This window comes from Sapajus apella, unplaced genomic scaffold (assembly GCF_009761245.1).
Source record: "Sapajus apella isolate SASKATOON/1434 unplaced genomic scaffold, GSC_monkey_1.0 scaffold37, whole genome shotgun sequence".
In the NCBI taxonomy this organism is placed as follows: Eukaryota; Metazoa; Chordata; class Mammalia; order Primates; family Cebidae; genus Sapajus; species Sapajus apella.
In genome coordinates, this window is record NW_022436977.1 from 13461429 (window position 1) to 13481037 (window position 19609).

Sequence of the window (19609 nt, forward strand, 5' to 3'; positions counted from 1 at the left end):
GGCTTCTTTTTAGGTTAAAGAGGTGATTTGCTTCTTTACAGAAAGAAGAAGAACGTTTGAGGGCTTCCATACGTAGGGAATCTCAGCAGCGCCGAATGAGAGAGAAACAGCACCAGAGGGGGCTGAGCGCCAGTTACCTGGAACCTGATCGATATGATGAGGAGGAGGAAGGCGAGGAGTCCATCAGCTTGGCTGCCATTAAAAACCGATATAAAGGGGGCATTCGAGGTGAGTCGGGTGTGGAAATTACATTTCATCGTTTCAGGGTTCTGGACTTCGTCTTGGCATTGGACATGGCTTTTTTTTTTTTTTTTTTTTTTTTTTAGACAGTGTCTCACTCTGATCTTGGCTCACAGCAACCTCCTGGGTTCAAGCGATTCTCCTGCCTTAGCCTCCCAAATAGCTGGGATCACAGGTACCTGCCATGATGCCTGCTATTTTTTTTGTATTGTTAGTAGAGATGGCGTTTCGCCATGTTGGCCAGGCTTGTCTGGAACTCCTAACTTCAAATGAGCTGCCCACCTTGGCCTCCCAAAGTGGGATTACAGGTGTGAGCCACTGTGCCTGCCCAGGACATTTTATTTTTAAAGAACCATTTGTCATGAGTGATCCATTTCAAGTCCTAGTTCATTCAGGTGAGCTTGAAAAGTAGGAACTACCGTTGTTCCCACTTTGAATTTTATCTCTTGAGCTTTTGCTTTCTGACTTGAAAAATTATATTGGAACTTCTGTCAACTTTTTTTATTACCTAATTGGGAATCAGGAAATTAAACTATTTAGAAATTATGTGGTATGTTCTTTAATTCTTCTATAGTTCTCTTAAATATTCTTTTGCGTATTTCCTCCTTTCACAAGTATCAATGATTTCTAATGGTTGATGTTTTTCCACACATACTGAATTTCAGGCAAATGCTCAACACTTGGTGTGCACCCTATTTGATCCTCTAACATTATGATCTAGTTGCTCTTATATCCTTGTTCTTATTGAAGAAACTGAGACTTTGAGAGGTTGAATAACTTTCCCAAAGGCACATAATTGCTAAGTGGCCATTTCTTAAACCAAGGTCATCTGACTTCTGAGACATGTCCCAGCCATGACTCTTTATCCATCTGGTTCTCACCCAGGGGTTCCCCCAAGCCAGTAGCAAGACAACATGCTGAAAAGCAAACTAAGAAGATCTGGCTGGTCTCCCAACCCTGCCTGCTCTATCTCTGCCCTGCCACTTTTTCGTTGTATAAGTTTTGATAAGTGAGGGACGGTGGGGAGGGGGAAAACACTTTTGAAAAATTACATGGGCTTCCTTAACTTCTGTTATCTTATCGTGACAAAAACAACCTATTAGTAATGGTAGTTAGAACATAAGGTTGTTTTGAAGATTACATGATATAATACATTTAAAGTACTTAGCCCAGAGCCTGGCACATAACAAGCAACTTTTTAAAACACCCAATTTTCTTTTTCTCTGACTGTCCGATGAAACTCATTCCTCCTTTTCTTGTAGTGATTGCATTTGGTCTGGTGACCTGTTACATATTACCTGCCTGTTATTTATTTGGGGACCACAGTACAGAGACCCTTTCTTTTTTTATCAATGCTGATTTCCCATAGAAAAAGATTCAATTGTGTGGAAATAAGCCCCCCAGAAATTAAATAAAAATTTTAAAAATCAGGATGCTTTAAGGGAGAGAGTTATGTAATATTCAGGTCTCCAGAGATTAAAAGTCTAGCACATGAGTCCAGTAATGCTCAGTGCCATACAGTAATCAAGATAGGCAAGGAGTGGGAACAAAAGGAAGGCTTTGGGTTTCGAGGGGAGGGGCTTGGTCTAATGTCCTCTGCTCTTATTCCACCCGGAGGTTCACCTGTGCTTGGGCAGCAGAGCAGATGGACGCACCTCTGTGTCTCTGTTTGAAAGGTCTGCTGGGCAACAAATGATCTTTACAGGACCAGGAAACCACTTTCTTGCTTTATCTTCAAAGCTGATTTTGGAATTAACTGTTAACCGGTGGAAGAATGTCTCAGACTTATTTAATAGTTGACTTCGGGCTGGGCGTGATGGCACATGCCTGTAGTCCCAACACTTTGGGAGGCCAAGGCAGGTGGATCACCAGAGGTCAGGAGTTTGAGACCAGCCTGGCCAACATGGTAAAACCCTGTCTCTAAAAAAAAAAAAAATAGTTGACTTCGGAAGAGTATGGTATCTGCCTCTTGACACCTTGCAAACAAGCCTTTTTGATCTTTAAAAGTGGTCAGGATTTTGTATTTTGAGAGGGTAAGTCTGTTTCATTTTATTAGAAATTTAAATTTATACTTACCTTTAAATCAAAAACTTTAAAATTATTTGGTTCCTCTGGGAGGAAATAAACAGAGGGAACTAAAGATATTTATCAGAAGAAAACATTTCAAAACATAAACTTTGAAAGTCACTCACAGCTGGGGACAGTGGCTCATGCCTATAATCCCAGCACTTTAGGAGGCTGAAGAAGGAGGATTGCTTGATTCCAGGAGTTCAGGCCAGCCTGGGCAACATGGCAAGACTTTGTCTCCACTAAAAGGAAAAAAAAATTAGCCAGGCACAGTAGCCCACACCTGTGGTCCCGGCTACTTGGGCAGCTGAGGCAGGAGGATCACCTGAGCCCAGGAGGTCAAGGCTGCAATGAGCCATGGTTGCACCACTGCACTCCAGCCTGTGCCACAAAGCAAGACCCTGTCTCAGAAAAAAAAAAAAAAGATCACTCACAATCTATGCTTCTATGCTTTTGCTTTCAGAGGAACGAGCCAGAATCTATTCATCAGACAGTGATGAAGGATCAGAAGAAGATAAGGCTCAAAGATTACTCAAAGCAAAGAAACTTACGAGTGATGAGGTAAGACCAAATTTATTCAATTCTAGGGGTTTGTCCTGTATTCAGGATCCAACTGCTTTGAATGAAGAGCTCAGAGATCAGGCAAGCACAAATTAATTGTCTACACATTTCACTGAAATCTAGTGAGATAAATGCAGTAACAAGACACAGTGACCCAGAGGAAGATCTGTTACCTGTGCTTAGAGAGGTTCTAGAAGGCTGCATGGAGGATGAGACTTCTTGCTGGGTGTTGAAGAGTGAGCAGAAACTCGCTGGGCAAAGTCCTGTCTCTGGTAGGTCACTCCAGATAGAGGGAAAGGCCTGGAAGAAAAGGTGCAGGTTCCTGACATACCAAGGTTCATCTAAGAGTGACAGATCATTCCATGTGATAGACCGGAGGGTGTATCTCCTTTTTGTAAAAATTCTCAGTATTTTTTTTTAATTATGAAAATAATTCGTTCTTGGCTGGGTGTGGTGGCTCATGCCTATACTCCCAGTATTTTGGGAGGCCTAGGCAGGCAGATTGCTTGAGCTCAGGAGTTTGAGACCTGACTTGGCAACATAGGGAGACCCCATCTCTACAAAAAAATACAAAAATTAGCTGGGTATAGTGGTGCATGCCTGTAGTCCCAGCTACTCCGGAGTCTTGAAGGTGGGAGGATTGCTTGAGCCTGGGAGGTTGAGGCTGATGCTGTAGTGAGACATGATTGCACTACTGCACTCCAGCTTGGGCAACAGAATGAGACTGTCTCAGAAAAAAAAAGAGTAATTCATTCTTATGTTGGGAAAACCTATTTTCTTTTTATTTAGATGAAATACTATTTGAAATCGTATTGAGTAATTTAATAAATTGAAACAATTTTTCATTTATTATTGACATAATAAATTATTTTAAGATAATTTTAAAATATTTTATCTAGGCCAGGTGTGGTGGCTCACCCCTGTAATCCTGGCACTTTGGGAGGCTGAGGTGGGTGGATCACAAGGTCAGGAGTTTCAAGACCAGCCTGGCCAAGATGGTGAAACCCCATCTCTACTAAAACTATAAAAATTAGCCAGGCGTGGAAGCAGGTGCCTGTAGTCCCAGCTACTTGGGAGGCTGAGGCAGGAGAACTGCTTGAACCCAGGCGGCAGAGGTTGCAGTAAGCTGAGATCATGCCACTGTACTCCAGCCTGGGCAACAGAGTGAGACTCCATCTCAAAAAAAAAAAAAAAAAAAAATTATTTTTTAACAGTATCCTTTCCATATTATAAAAGACTAGGTCCTGAGAACTTTTTCTTTTTTCTTTTTTTTTAACACCCTAGTGGGTGTTTAACACCCCACTGAGTGATGTGGAGATACTGAGAAATTTTAAGTCTTAATTATACCAGTGAAATACTGTATCAAGTAAAATACTATATGGTATAACAGATGGTGAAAAGTGATAAGGAGACAAATTATGCAGGAAAGGGATATGCCCTGGGGGGTCTTGGGAGGATGTTGTACTTTTAGAGATGCTGTTCAGGGAAGCTCTCACTAGAAATGGTGATCTTTGAATAAACTCTGAAGGTAGTGACAGTGAACTGTTCAGCTCTCTGAAGAGTTTTCCATGCAGAATTATTTGGAAGTGCACAGGCCTTGAGGTGGGAACCTGCCTGGCATGTGTAAAGAGAAGAAAGCACAGGGGCTGAAGCTAGAGGCTTGTGAGTGAGAGTCAGAGGTGAGAAATGTGATGAGGCCAGATCACCTAGGGCCTCACACCATTGTAAGGCCTTTTTTTTTTTTTTTTTGTATCTTTTGTAGACAAAAAGAGTTTCAGCATGTTACCCACGCTGGTCCCGAATTCCTGGGCTCAAGCAGTGTGCATGCCACAGCCTCCCAAAGTATTGGGATTACAGGCATAAGCCACTTTGTTAGCCTCTTTTTTTGGATTTTCATTCTGAGTGGTATAGGAAGCCATTGGAGGTTTTGAGCAGAGGAGAGATGATATGATTTAACTCTTAGTAGGATCACTGACTGTTTTGTTGAGATACGTTTATTATGCCTGTAAAATAATGGCCTTACCTGTTTCCCAGGTATATATAGATCAAGGTAGCAAGCAGAGCTGAGAGAGTAACAGCTTTGCTGTCTTAGAAGACTACCTAGGTTTGAATTCTGCTGCCACTGAAATCTTTTCTTAAATGTCTGGCTTTTCTGAACCTCATTTTTCTCTCAGTGTTGCTATAAAATTAAAATTGTATATCATGTGTATAAATTGAGTTTTATTACACATAGTGTATATGAAAGTATATAATATGAATATATATTTATATTATGATGATATGAAGACATCATTAGTATTTCAAAGTGTGATGAAATTGGAATTTTTAAAAGGCACATGGAAACAGATTGTTGACCATTTCAGTGTTTGTTCTCTGATAAGCACGCCTAAACTCTGTAAGATAAGGAGTAAGTATCATTCAGGAGTAAATCAGTAATGTACCAAACAGCATGATTATTAGCAATTAAAAATTATAACTAAGTTTTAAAAAAATTCTTATTTCTATCCTTCACCTTAACTGGTACCTTTGTGAAGCTATGTAGCTAAAATTCCTATTTTCTTCTTCAGTATCTTTACCTGAAATATATTTTACCCTCTTGAAACATGTTTTCCACAGTTATGCAATTTTAGAGCAATTTTCTTTCACAAGATTTCTGGCTTCCATTATTATTATTGAAAAATGAGCTTTTGGCTGGGTGTGGTGGCTCACACCTGTAATCCCAGGACTTTGGGAGGCTGAGGCGGGCAGATGACAAGGTCAGGTGTTCAAGACCAGCCCAGCCAATATGGTGAAACCTCGTCTCTACTAAAAATACAAAAATTAGCTGGGCGTGGTGGAGGGGTGCCTGTAGGCCCAGCTGCTCAGGAGGCTGAGGCAGAAGAATTGCTTGAACCCAGGAGGTGGAGGTTGCAGTGAGCCAAGAACGCACCACTGCACTCCAGCCTGGGAAGACTCTGTCTCCCAAAAAAAAAAAGGAAGAAAAGAAAAATGAGTTTTCTAATGGTCATTTCTTTTGGCACTTTGAATATGCCATCTTCTGCCTTCTGCCCTCCATTGGTCTGATAAGAAGCCAGCTCTTTATCATCTTGAGATTCCTTCGTATGTGACAAGTTATTTTTCTCTAGCTGCTTTCAGGAATTTTTCTTTCAGCATTTTTAGTGTGAGGTGTCTGCATGTGTTTCTTTTTGCATTTACTTTACTTGCAATGTGTTGAGCTTCTTGGATATATAGGTTTATGTTTTTCAACAAATCTGGGAAGTTTTCAGTCATTGTTTCATTGAATATTTTTTCTGCTGTTTTCCGTCCTCTCCTGTTATTCTCATTATGTGTATGTTAGTGTGTTTAGTGGTGTCTTGCATTTCTCTGAAACTCTATTCGTTTTTCTTAATTCTGTTTTCTCCATTCTTCAGATTGCATAGTCTCTGTCAATCCATCATCAAGTCTGCTGATTCTAGTTCAAATCTACTGTTGTGCCCCTCTGGTCACATTTCATTTCAGTTAACATTTCACTGTAAGAATTCCCATTTGATCCTTTTTGATCATTTCTGTCACTTCATTGATATTCTCTCTTGATAATACACTGTTATCATGCCATCCTTTATTTCTTTAAGCATGATTTTCTGTAGTTCTTAGAACCTATTTGTTATGGCTGCTTTATTGCTTTTCTCTGTTAAATTTAACATGTGGTCGCTCTCATAGGCAGTTTCGGGAACTGCTTTTTTCCCTGTGTATGAGCCATACTTTCCTGTTGCACTGCTGTCTGGTAGTGTTTTTGATAACTGGACATTTTAGTTAATATGTTGTAGCAGCTCTGCACATTGATTCCCCTCTCCCCTCTCTGGGCCTTTTTGTTACTGTTTTGTTTGTTTGAAGATACTGATTTGCTTGTTGATTTGTTTTGTAACTTAGCTATGCTTTTTTCCCCATAGTGGGAAGCCTTTGGTGGTGTTTGTTCGTCAGATGGTAGGCCTTGGGCTGTGCACAGTAACCCATGGGTGATGGTGGTTTTTAGCAGGGCTCTTGACTGACTGTATCCCGATCTCTCTCTCTGCTTAATCTGGTATCACATCTAGCTGTTGGGCTTCACTACTTACGAATTCATTACTCTTTTGTTTTCAATAATGCCCTGGAGCATAAATTGCTCTATAGTCTATCAAATTAAATTTGTGCTGGGGTAGTTTTTGAGGCCAGTTTTTGAGGTTCTGACCTCAGGAGGCTTTTCTTCAGGCTCTTTCCATGGTTCTCTGTGGGGAACTAGCTGGTCTGTGATTGTGCTTGTTTTCTTTATTAAGAGGAGCTATATATTTTATAGAGCACCTTTAAACTTGACCTTTCCCACATTCTGTTTCAAATAAAGTCTGTTACTTTGGGGAGATTTCTGGAGGTCTCTTTGTACAGACTGCCTCTTTTAGGTAAAAAATCTCTGAGCCTTTACTCTTGAGTGCTAGGTAGGTCTCTCCCAGCATAGAACCTTTGCCCTACTTGGGTGAGCTGGGATGAGAGTGACTAGGATCTCAGTATTCTTGGCCTGTCGAGCCTGGGAGAGCCTCCATTCTGTGAGTGGAGGAGGTAGAAGAAGAGAGTTCCCACCCTCTCAGTTTCACTGTGTAGGAACATAGTCATTTGATTTGGAGTTAGAATGAGAAATGCTGGCAACCTGCCCCTCCCAGTGAGATACCAATGCCTTGATTGGGAGCTTGGGGGAGCAGGGGGGCCTGTCACGTTGGCTACTTCCACTCACAGTGGAGCCTCCTTCAAGCTGAGCTGGGGCACAAAGAGGGGTGGCTTAAATGCCACTGGTTCTCACTGTTTTTACGGAGTTTTAGTAGATTTTCTTTTTTTTTTTTTTTTTTTAAATTTATTTTTTTCTTTAAAGACGGGGTTTCACCATGTTGGTCAGTCTGGTCTTGAACTCCCGACCTTAGGTGATCCGCCCGCCTTGGCCTCCAAAGTGCTTGGATTACAGGCATGAGCCACCACGCCCAGCCTTTAGTAGATTTTCTTGAATAAATGTTTCTTCAATTGCTATTTGCACTTGGGATCGTATCTTGTTTTCTTGCTCTCACATTGATTTGTTTATATTTTATCCATTGTTATTTTCAGTGGGACGTTTGTTCAAAGTATTGTTTTGCCATATTGCAGGAAGTGGATATTTTGTTCCTGTTATCTATAATTTTAAAATATTTTGATCATTTTGAGCTTCCATGAGCCCTTTCTTTTCTCGTGTGAAGAAAAATTCTATTATTAGACTATTTTTAGTCACAACATTTAATATTTCCCAATCATTCTTGGAAGTGACATGCTGTGGAAGATAACCAGACAAAAAAAAAACAACAACAACAACCAAAAAACATTTTTTCTTTTTTTTGAGATGGTTTCACTCTGTCACCCAGCCTGGAATGCAGTGGTGCTTGTGACCACAGCTCACTGCAGCCTTGACCTCCTGGGCTTAAGCAGTCCTCCTGCCTCATCTCCTGTGTAGCTGGGACTACAGGTGTGCACCACCACACCCAGCTATTTTTTTATTTTTTATACACAGGGGTCTCACTTTGTTGCTCAAGCTGGTCTCAAACTTCTGGGCTCAAGGGATCCTTCCCCTCAACTACCCAAAGTGCTGGGATTATAGGCGTGAGCCAGTGTACCTGGCGCTAGACAAAAAAATTTTTTTTTTTTTTTTTTTGGTTTTTTTTTTTTTTTTGAGACAGAGTCTCATTCTGTCACCCAGGCTGGAGTGGACTGGCGCCATCTTGGCTCACTGCAACCTCCACCTCCTGGGTTCAAGCGATTCTCCTGCCTCAGCCTTCCAAATAGCTGGGATTATAGGCACCCGCCACCATGCCCAGCTAAATTTTGTATTTTTAGTAGAGACGGAGTTTCACCACGTTGGCCAGGCTGGTTTTGAACGCCTGACATCAGATGATTGGCCTGCCTCCACCTCCCAAAGTGCTGGGATTACAGGTGTGAGCCACTGCGCCTGGCCTAAATTTGTTTCATTGTTCTGCAACATAGTTGTTTTAAATTAGATGAGGCAACATCTTAAGGATGCAAGCATGAGTCCTCATCTAAGCAGATGCTATTTATTCTTGGCAAGTAGAAACCAAATGAAAATTGAGAAGTGTCATGGGACTTCTGTTTATTCCTAGTATTCTCAGAAATGAGATTTTTTTCAAGTGATTTATCAGATAGCCTTCTTCTAGGCTGGGCAGTTGCAAACCTATACTGCCTGACTTAAAAATGCCTCTGGGAATGGCCTCCTAGCTGTTACAGGAACTGCCCTCTACCTCCCCTACCCAAATACTCTCAGGTCTTTCTGCTCTCTTCCCATTCCTTCCCTGACAACAGAGATTTTACTTCCATCTGGACATCTCAACCCCTGCCACTGCCTCTTTATGTTACCCTAGTTTGAGTCCTGGTCATGGGTTACAACAAGAAAGAATAGGAGCATTCCTGTTCTAAGTCCCCCTCTGTGCTTTGTACACTAAAGCCCACCCAAACACCAGCAGCCTGGGTACGCCTCTGAGATTAAGGGAAGTTTTCAGGCTCCAGGTTCCCAGTCCAGAGAACTCCATTATCACCATAGCATGTCTTGAACTGGGGACAAGTGCCAGTCTATATTAGAGTGAACTGCATCATTGATTTTAGTGCTACCATTTCCTACTTCTATGGCCTTGGGCCAGTCATCTCATATTTCTGAGTCTGTTTCTTCATCTGATCATTGGAGTTTATACTTGCTGTCTTGTAAAGTTACTGCATTACACAGTATTAATAAATAACAGATTTGAAAGTAACACAATGATATGTAGTAGCCGAACAGAAAATGTTTTCCCTTCTCCAACAGTCTGTTACCAAAAAGAAGAAAACTGCAAAGGAGAGCATTCATGACTATTAGCAAGCTTTCTTTTAGACTTAATAAAAATATTTTTGTCATTTACTGCATTTATATATGATACAGGGAGCCGTTCCAGTTATGTTCAGTAAAGCAGCATCCCACATGTGTAATTTCACAAAATGAAGTCATCCTGAAAGATTCTGTCACCTTATTAAGTCCTGGGAGTCTGAGGAACTATACACCTTTCCTCTGTGTGGCTTATTTGTTTAAGATAAGATTTTTCCATTGAAAATTAAAAGACAAGTAGTGTGATTGAATGTGCTCTTTGCCTATGGGGCCAGAAGAGAAGTATTTGGGTTTGCTCTAGCCTGCAGAATAGAAAGGAGGGGCTCTTGTCACTTCTTGTGGGGCAGGATCCATCTTTCAGTATTGCTGTGTAGGTAATTTCACTGCTGCCTGCTGGGAAGTAAATGAAGTAGGAGGAGGACTTCTCTAAATCCCCTACTGTGGATTCATAACTTTCCCCCTTTGAATTCTCCTATGGCCTTTCAGGTCTGTGGGAGTGTATTTGGGAGGAAACAAGTGTCAGATGCTATATTGTCTCTCAGAGGGCCAGCCATGGGAACCATCAGAAAAAAGTGGGCATACCACGTTGCATTCTACATCTGGCAGCTTGTGGTCACAGCAGCAAGATGTCTGGCTTTCCCCAACTTCAACCTTCAAACTGTTTGTTCGTCCCATTTAATTTTTTTTTTGTTTGAGACAGAGTCTTTCTTGCTCTGTCACCCAGGCTGGAGTGCAATGGTGCAGTCCAGCTCACTGCACCCTCTGCCTCCCAGGTTCAAGCAATTCTCCTGCCTCAGCCTCTTGAGTAGCTGGGATTACAGGCGCCCACCAGCATGCCCGGCTAATTTTTGTATTTTTAGTAGAGGCAGAGTTTAACCATGTTGGCCATGCTGGTCTCAAACTGCTGACCTCAGGTGATCCACCCACCTCAACCTCCCAAAGTCCTGGGATTACAGGCATGAGCCACTGCGCCTGGCCCATCCCATTTAATTTTTGGTGGAAAAGCCAGTTAATAGTATTCTGGAGTGTCATGTTCAGTGTCAGTTTATTTTAATAAGTATTTGATATTTAGATATTGACATGTTTAAATTCTATCTATAAAAAGTATTTTTTAGATAACTACCTAATTTATTTGTTTCTATTAGAACACTGTACAGAATGATTTTAAGCAGAGGAAACTTGTGTATGGATGCCCTTTAATGCCTTCAGATATTTTCTTAAAAAGCTTTATGATGTGAGTTTTTAATGCATTAAAACAAATTGTTCTAAAAAAACCCCAGATCAACAGTCTTTAAAATACTGATTTTTAGATAATAAAAAGTGAAATGCTGAAGAGGCAGAGAAAAAAAGTTTGACAAATTACCTGATCATGGTAAAAATATACCAACAGGACAAGTGGTTAGACAAGCAGAACTTCCTTGGGAGAGCCCCCACTTCTGTGGCAAATCCTGTCTGCAGTTTTCTGCACACACTGTTCTGTGTTCAAAGGTCACTCCATGAGAAATTAGCTCACAGTTGCTAACACCTCACAATCTCCCTCACAATCCTCAGCAACAGTTACCTTGAGCTGTCAGAGGGTCATTCAGCTCAGAGCTACTTTTGATAAACCATCCTAAAAATGTTCTTTATTGACTTGTAGATTTGTAAAAATTTTATCTGTTTAGGAAGGTGAACCTTCTGGGAAGAGAAAAGCAGAAGATGATGATAAAGCAAATAAAAAGCATAAGAAGTATGTGATCAGTGATGAAGAGGAAGAAGAAGATGATTGAAGTATGAAATGTGAAAACATTTTATATATTTTATTGTACAGATTGTTATAAATATGTAAACATGAGTTATTTTGATTGAAATGAATTGATTTGCTTTTGTGTAATTTTAATTATAATAAAAAATCTAAAAGCAAGGCTATGTTCAAGAAATCTACTTTTCCCAAAGCAAACTGATTTTGTTACACAAAGGCTTAGGTCTCAGTGAATTCCTGCTGCTCTCTCAACCCCCCTTCCTCTCATCCTTCAAAAAGAAGCCTTCTGGCCAGGCTGAGATTAAAATCAAGGTGTTAGAGGGCCAGAGACTCTTGGCAGAGATACTTCCTTGCCTCCTCTCAGTTTCTGGTGGTTCCTGGCAGGCTGTGGCTTGTGATAATACGACTTCAGTCTCTGCCTCTGTCTTCACAGGACCTTCCTCTGTTCTGGGTCTCACTATCTCCAGATCTCTCTCTTTTTATAAGGACACCATTCATTGTATTTAGGGCCAACTCTAATTCAGTGTGACATTATCTTGACTAATTACTTGTGCAAATTTTTCTATTTCCAAATAAGGGCACGTACTGAAGTTCTGGGTAGACATTAATTTGATTGGGGGGTGGGGGAGGGCACTACTTGATCCACTGTGATAACCATGATAAATACTGTTGTAATATAATTTTTTAAATACTGTAGTAATTCAAAATTAATGTCAAAAAATCCATGATGAACAAAATGTTAAAATTTTAAATAACTACAAGATCTAACAAGTCTAGGACTAGAATGTGGAGAGATATACAAGGGCAGAATTGGATTCTGTCTTTTTTGTTTGTTTTTGTTTTTTATTTTTTGAGACAGGGCTTATCAAAACAAATCCAGGCTGGACTGCAGTAGCATGATAAAAACTCACTGAAATCTCTCCTTGCTGGGCTTAGCTGTGTCTTACCTCAGCCTCCCAAGTAGCTGGGACTACTGGTGTGCACTGCCATGTCCTACTAATTTTTGTGTTTTTTATAGAGATGGGGTTTTGCCACTTTGCTCGGGCTGGTTTCTAACCCCTGGGCTCAAGTGATCCACTGCCTCAGCCTCCTGAAGTGTTGGGATTACAGGTGTAAACCACCCTGCCCAGCCAGATTGTCTTTATTTAAAATTTTGTTTATTGTGAATTTTCTGCATTAATTTGGATTTTTTTTAAAGTACTGCATTACAATGTTATTTATCTTGATGATTGAGATTTTGGTGCCCCTTGTATTCACGTGTAAACAAAATGAGCGTCACATTGTCTCAACCCAGGCATGGTCTTGCTTTCTCAGAGCATGGTGGCTGGGTTCCGAAGATGAGCATCAGAAAGTGGGAGGCAAAAGATGTATTACCTGGTCTTTGTATTACCTTGTATAACCTAGCATTGAAAGCCACACAGCCTCACTTCTACCACATTTTGTTAGAAGTGAATCATTGATGTGAGCCCATATTCAAAGGGAGGAGGCTGAGCTTGGTGGCTCATACCTGTAATCCCAGTGCTTTAGGAGACTGAGGCAGGCATCACCTGAGGTCAGGAGTTCAATACCAGCCTGGCCAACATGGTGAAACTCCATCTCTACTAAAAATACAAAATTAGCCGGGCATGGTGGCGCGTGCCTGTAATCCCAGCTACTCAGGAGGCTGGAGGCAGAATAATTGTTTGAATACGGGAGTCGGAGGTTGTAGTAAGCCGAGATCATGCCCCTGCACTCCAGCCTGGGCAACAAGAGCGAGACTCTGTCTTAAAAAACAAACAAAAAATACAAAGGAAGGAGAATTTGATTCCTTTTGATGGGAAGAAAGGCAAAGAATTTGCAGGTATCTTTGAAATCCACCACACACATATTTGCCTACATACACTAATCTTGTCCTTGCTGACAGCCTCTACTTCTACTCTCCTTTCTTCCTGGTGCTGTTAGTCCAACCTGGGAGTGGTAGTTGTGGGAGTACCCTGAAGCCTGGTTATTGAGAAAGAAAAGTGACATCGAGGGAGGGTGTAAGTCATCATCATGTCACTTTCCTAACTCAGAAATCTTCAGTGTCAGCCATTTCCTTGCTTATCAAATGGAAACTCTTCTACCTGGTTTTTAAGAACCTTCATTCTGACTCCAGTCTCTCCAAGGAAACATAGTTTTGTGTGTTTGTTTTAAACAGTTTACCAGAAGACACTTGTGTCAATTAAGCTCGTCTCCTTTCCAACCTCATCTTCTGTACCTAGCACAGTGGTGCTGGGACCAGGAGTTCACAAACCAGATTTGAGCTTCGCCAGCTGCCCACTGTTAGGGGGCGCCAAAGGAAGACTGGAAGCCTGGAGAACTAAGAGGGGATTGCTCCTTCCTGTTTGCTTATGGAACTTTCTGGGGGCTTCCTGTTGACTTGCGTCTTCTGTGAGGGCACCCACCAACACTTCTTCACCTCAGCAGAGGCAGAGCCTTTCTGCAGCTCCGTGGAGTCCAGTTTGCAGTTTGGCCAGCGCTTGAAGAGCCAGCTTCATTTTCCTCCCTGAGAGACATCAGGACCAGCTGGGCAGCAGCTTTCCCTCAGGTATGAGTTAAGCCCCAGGGAGCCCTTTATGTAAGTGTTTAAGTTTTTATGATCTCCCCTCTTCCCTATGTTCCCTCAGCCTCACAGGTGGAAGCTGTTCTTTGCATCTGCTACCTCTGTGAACCCTTAGAGTTCCTCTTTTTAAACTTTAAGTAACCTCATCCATAACTTTAAACCCAATTGCAACTTTAAAATTTTAAATTCTGTCTATACAGACAACTGGTGTGTTTTCTGTTTCCTGACTAGAACCTGACTAGGTGGTCAAGGAAACAGATCCTCAAAGATGGAGTTTAGGGCTTGGTTTGGTTTGAATGCAGATCTGAACTCCCCACCAACGAGAAGGTGGATGCTGGTAGCCCATGGTGTCCATTGGTTTCACAGTGAGTCAGATTATCTCATTTACTAGACTATGAACTGGGGAAAGGAAATACCCAGAATTTGGGAGATTACTAGATACTGGCTCAGTTGATGCTCACTCCTAGAACCTAAAATACTCTACTAAATACAATGTGGAGACTGACAGTGATAGATGGAGTTTTAGCCCAAGTTAAATTCACAGTATGCCCTCCAGATTTACTGACCCACCTTGTGGTTGTTTCCCCAGTTCTTAAATATATGATTGGAATAGATATGTTTTGTCAACTGAGAGATTCCCCACATTGTCTTCTGATCCATGAAGTAAGCACCATTAAAGTAGAAAGGACCAGGTGGAAGCACCCAGAACTTATTTTTCTCACCAGGATAATAAACCAAAAACAATATTGCACGCTTGGGGGAATTGCAAAGGTGAATGATACCATCAAAGACTTGAAAGAAGCAGAGGTGTTGATACCTCTTACATCCTCTATTTATTTATTTATTATTTTATTATTATTTTTTTTGAGATGGAGTCTTGATCCATCACCCAGGCTGGAGTGCAGTGGTGTGATCTCAGCCCACTGCAACCTCCACCTCCCAGGTTCAAGTGATTCTAACTGCCTCAGCCTCCCAAGTAGCTGGGATTACAGACACACTCCACCATGCCTGGCTAGTTTTTTTGTATTTTTAGTAGACATGGAGTTTCACCATGTTGGCCAGGCTGCTCTAGAACTCCTGCCCTCAGGTGATCTGCCCACCTTGCACCTCCCACAGTGTTGGGATTACAGGCATGGGCCACTGCACCTGGCCACATCCCTCATTTAGCTCACCTTTATGGCCTGTGCAGATGGCAGACTGATCTTGGAAATGACTGGTTATCTTACACTGAAACAAATAATGACTCTACTAGCAGCTGCTATTATTTATTTATTTAGAGACTGAGTCTCATGCTGTCACCCAGGCTGGGTTGCTAGGACATTGAGAAATATTAAGCAGAGGAGGTCATGTATCCTTCAAAAGCTGTAGGCAGGGCCAGGTGTGGTGGCTTGCGCCTGTAATCCCAGCACTTTGGGAGGCCAAGGTGGGTGGATCACCTGAGGTCAGGAGTTCAAGACCAGCCTGGACAAATGCTTTTTTCCCCTCCATATCAATATGTAAGGACAAACAGAAATAGTTTGCTTTTACTTATTAGACCAATGGCACCCCTCATTAGACCAGTAGTTCCCCTTATTAGACAAATGAAGCTCCTTTGGTCTGAGGCAACAATCTTGCCTTGCAGTTACATGGACTCACCTGTACTCTGCCATATGGAGTCTGCAAAAATCCTGACCCTTTTTATGTTCCACATGTCACGCTGGTCCACTGCATCGATGACATTATACTGATGGTATCTGATCTGATGAGTAGGAAATAGTTGTACTTTAGATGCCTTAGTAATCACCATGCAAATCAGAGAGTAGGAGATAAGTCCCATCAAAATTTAGGGGCATGCCACCTCAGTAAAGTTTCCAGGGGACTAATGGTCTGGAGCATGTCTGGATAGCCCCTTCAAAATGAAGGATAAGGTGCTGTACCTTGAACCACCTACCAGTGAAAAATAATGTCTGGTGGATCTTTCTGGATCTAGAAGCCAACGTACAGTTTATTTCTTTGTGTTACTTTGACCTTTTGCCAAGCGAGGCAGAGATGTTACCTACTTTAATTGAGGACCAGAATAAGAGACTGTTCTGCAGTAATTCCAGCGCTACAGGGCAAACTGCTCTTCCACTTCAGCCTAATATAACCCAGCATATCTGATAGTGCTTGGTGTGTCTGTGGCAAATATCACTGCTGCCTGAACCCTGTGGTTAGAATCAGCAAGATAACTGAGTACAGGTCTCTAGGGATTTGAAACATACCCACATCCTCTTGTAGTCAGTCCCTTTTAACACTTAATCATGGGACATCAAGTAACCACGCAGGCTGAGCTTCTCAGAATGAACTGGGCATTTTCTGTCCCAGGAAGCCATAAGATTGGGCATATGTATGGCAGTCTTTCACGAATCTATCATCTTGGCCCACTGAGGTCCAAAAGGCATGAGAAGGTTCTTGTTTAGGTAACTTAGGCTCCCTTAATACAGACTTCTGCTGAATTGCCTCTTCTGTCCCCTTCTCTAAAAGCAAAAGCCTAGTTTCAGTTATCCTCAATTTATTTACACATTTGTTCAGTCCCCATTATGCAAATAATAAAATGACTGGGTATCTGCTCAGCTCTCGGCCACACACAGTGGATATGCAGACCAGGTTCTCATTTAATGTATAGTTCAAAAAGCTCTACTCATACTGAAAATTAAAAAGATTCTAGTAGAGTTCAAGAAAGGGGCAGCAACTGAAAATATCTTTAAAGAAAACACCCAAGAAACTCAAACTGAATGCAATACTATGCACTTATGTGTACTGTGCCAAATGATTTAAGATTTGACACAAATTAGGCTTGGTGCAGTGGCTCACACCTGTAATCCCAGCACTTTTGGAGGCCAAGGCAGGCAAATCACTTGAGGCCAGCAGTTCAAGACCAGTCTGGCTAACATGGTGAAACTCCATCTCTACTAAAAATACAAAAGTTAGCTGGGTGTGGTGGCCTGTGCCTGTAATCCCAGGTGCTCTGGAAGCTGAGGCAGGAGAATTGCTTGAACCCAAGAGGCAGAGGTTGCAGCATGCCACTGTAATCCAGCCTGGGCAACAGAGTAAGACTCTACCTCAAAAAGAAAAGAAAAAAATATTTGATACAAATGTGGGTAAATAAGGACAAAAGAGGTTTCTATGAACATTCTTGCACAATGGGGATACATTCAGTGTTGGGCTGATCCTGAGCAGCAGTGTTATCAGATGCTGTTAGCATTCTTTCCGTTTTGGTTCAGAATTTTGCCCCTTTGTTGCTACATATTTCAGTAGGGAGCCCTGGCAGCTGTTGGTTAACAGATGTCTTTGTTAGGGAGCAACAATCACAATCAAAGCTACCATCAAATATACTTTGTGACAGCCTGGGGGATTAAAACAAGGAAAAAGAGTCAGCATAACTCCATTGCAAATGTCTTTTTCTTAAACTTTATAAAATGGTACAAATTATGCATGTAGCTATTCACTACTCCTGGTACATTAAACTTACTAGCACTTTTTTTTTTTTTTTTTTTGAGATAGAGTCTCGCTCTGTCTCCCACGCTGGAGTGCAGTGACACAATCTTGGCTCATTGCAACCTCTACCTCCTGGGTTCAAGCAATTCTCATGCCTCCCAAGTAGCTGGGATTACAGGTGTGTGCCACCACACCACCCTAAGTTTTGTGTTTGGTAGGGATGGGGTTTCGCCATGTTGACGAGCTTGGTCTTGAACTCCTGACCTCGGGTGATCCACCCACCTCAGCCTCCCAGAGTGCTGGGATTATAGGCCACCATGCCTGGCCATAACTCACACATAGTGACTAAGCAATAGTAGCTAGATAGCCTAGCAATGGTAGCTTTTCATTTTCTAGTAATGCACACATTTTGGCCCTGGCTCCTGATACAAGGTTCTTTTGTGTACTTAGGCTCACTTATGGATGCATCGCTTTCAAAAGCCAGGAATTTAGGAAAGGTTCATAACATTTTTATAGAACCCTAAGCTTCTCGAAGGGTAAAATCTAGTAAAATTTCTCTAAAGAATTGGCCAGGCATGGTGGCTCAAACCTGTAATCCCAACACTTTGGGAGGCCATGGTGGGTGAATCACTTGAGGTCAGTAGTTTGAGATCAGCCTGGCCAACATGGTGAAATGCTGTCTCCACTAAAAATATAATAATTAGCTGGGTAGGTGGCACACATCTGTAGTCCCAGCTACTCGGGAGGCTGAGGCAGGAGAATCATTTGAACCTGGGAGGCGGAGGTTGCAGTGAGCCGAGATCACACCATTGCACTCCAGCCTGGGTGACAGAGTGAGACTCTGTCTCAAAAAAAAAAAAAAAAAAAAAAGCTGGGGGTGTGGCGGCTCATGCCTGTAATCTCAGCACTTTGGGAGGCCAAGGCTGGTGGATCATGAGGTCAGGAGTTCAAGACCAGCCTGGCCAAGAGGTGAAACCCCATCTCTACTAAAGATTCAAAATTAGCAGGGTGTGGTGGTGGGTTCCTGTAATCCCAGCCACCTGGGAGGCTGAGGCAGGGAATTGCTTAAACCTGGGAGGCGGAGGTTGCAGTGAGCCGAGATTGCACCACTGCACTCCAACCTGGGTGACAGAGTGAGACTCTGTCTAAATAAATAAATAAATAACATTCTGAAACTCAGCAGCTTACAACAACAAGTATTTACTATATCATGCTGATTCTAAGGGTTAGGAATTTTGGAATGGCTTTGCTGGGTGTTTCTAACTCAGAGTCTCCTGCAGGCTGCAGTCAAGATGTTGAAATGGCACTACATTATCTAAAGGCTTGCCTAGGGCTGAAGGATCTGTTTCCAAGATGGCTCACATGGCTCTTGGCAGGGGCCTTAGTTTTTCACTATGTGGGTCTCTCCATAGGCAGTCTGAACGTCCTCACAGTGTGGCAGCTGGCTTTCCCCAGAGCGAGTGACCTAAGAAAGAGCAAGACAGAAAAGCCACAGTATCTTTCATAGCCTCATCTTGAATAGAGGTTGTATTCTATTGATCACATAGATCAGTCATGACACAGTGTTGGAGAAGACTACACAAGGGCATGGAAACCAGAGGCAGGAATTACTGATGGGCAGGAATCTTGAAAGAAGCTGGCTGCCACAGTGATTGCCTTTTACGCATCGATTCTACCTCCTCCTTTCTCCAAGTCACTGTAGTTAAGCTTCTGAGAACCAGGCTTAAGGAGCCAGTTTGAGATTGGTTTAATGGAGATTTGGTTTATGAATCTTAGGATGATGTTGAAGTGGGCCAAGAACTGTGTAAATAACTTTAGTTGGAAAAATTAATACTGTACATTTCCACTCCAACCCCGAAGATCCTAGTGGGACCATGGATCTGTTTGGAGATATAGAAGACATTTCTTCTGAGAGTGATGAGGGCAATCAATCACCTATTCCAGGACAGCTGGTTGTAAGTACAATCACCAATATCAACCAATCCCATTATTCAAAGCTAAAAAAAAAAAGCTTCAGAGGGTGATGAGTGTGTCTCTCTCATGTTGAGAGAGGACATGGATAGCTGAA

The 19609-nt window shown here is 42.0% G+C and overlaps 2 protein-coding genes across 6 annotated transcripts in view; both read left to right on the forward strand.

Annotated features, from left to right (window-relative positions):
- Nucleotides 1–11671, forward strand: part of LEO1 (LEO1 homolog, Paf1/RNA polymerase II complex component) — a 31506-nt gene extending 19835 nt beyond the window's left edge. The window contains exons 10-12 of one of the 3 annotated variants that reach the window (XM_032297443.1): nucleotides 42–228; nucleotides 2771–2868; nucleotides 11428–11666. In XM_032297443.1, coding sequence (XP_032153334.1) covers nucleotides 42–228; nucleotides 2771–2868; nucleotides 11428–11532 — 390 coding nt within the window. In that variant the 3' untranslated portion in view covers nucleotides 11533–11666. Of the gene's footprint in view, nucleotides 1–41; nucleotides 229–2770; nucleotides 2869–11427 lie in introns of all 3 variants that reach the window. The other 2 variants (XM_032297444.1, XM_032297442.1) reach the window with 2 other exon arrangements.
- A 1512-nt stretch (nucleotides 11672–13183) lies between these two features.
- The window catches only part of LOC116564379 (RNA polymerase-associated protein LEO1-like), a 33853-nt gene continuing 27427 nt past the window's right edge, over nucleotides 13184–19609 (forward strand). The window contains exons 1-2 of one of the 3 annotated variants that reach the window (XM_032297446.1): nucleotides 13184–14070; nucleotides 19402–19496. In XM_032297446.1, coding sequence (XP_032153337.1) covers nucleotides 19416–19496 — 81 coding nt within the window. In that variant the 5' untranslated portion in view covers nucleotides 13184–14070; nucleotides 19402–19415. Of the gene's footprint in view, nucleotides 14071–18625; nucleotides 19497–19609 lie in introns of those variants that run through there. The other 2 variants (XM_032297447.1, XM_032297448.1) reach the window with 2 other exon arrangements.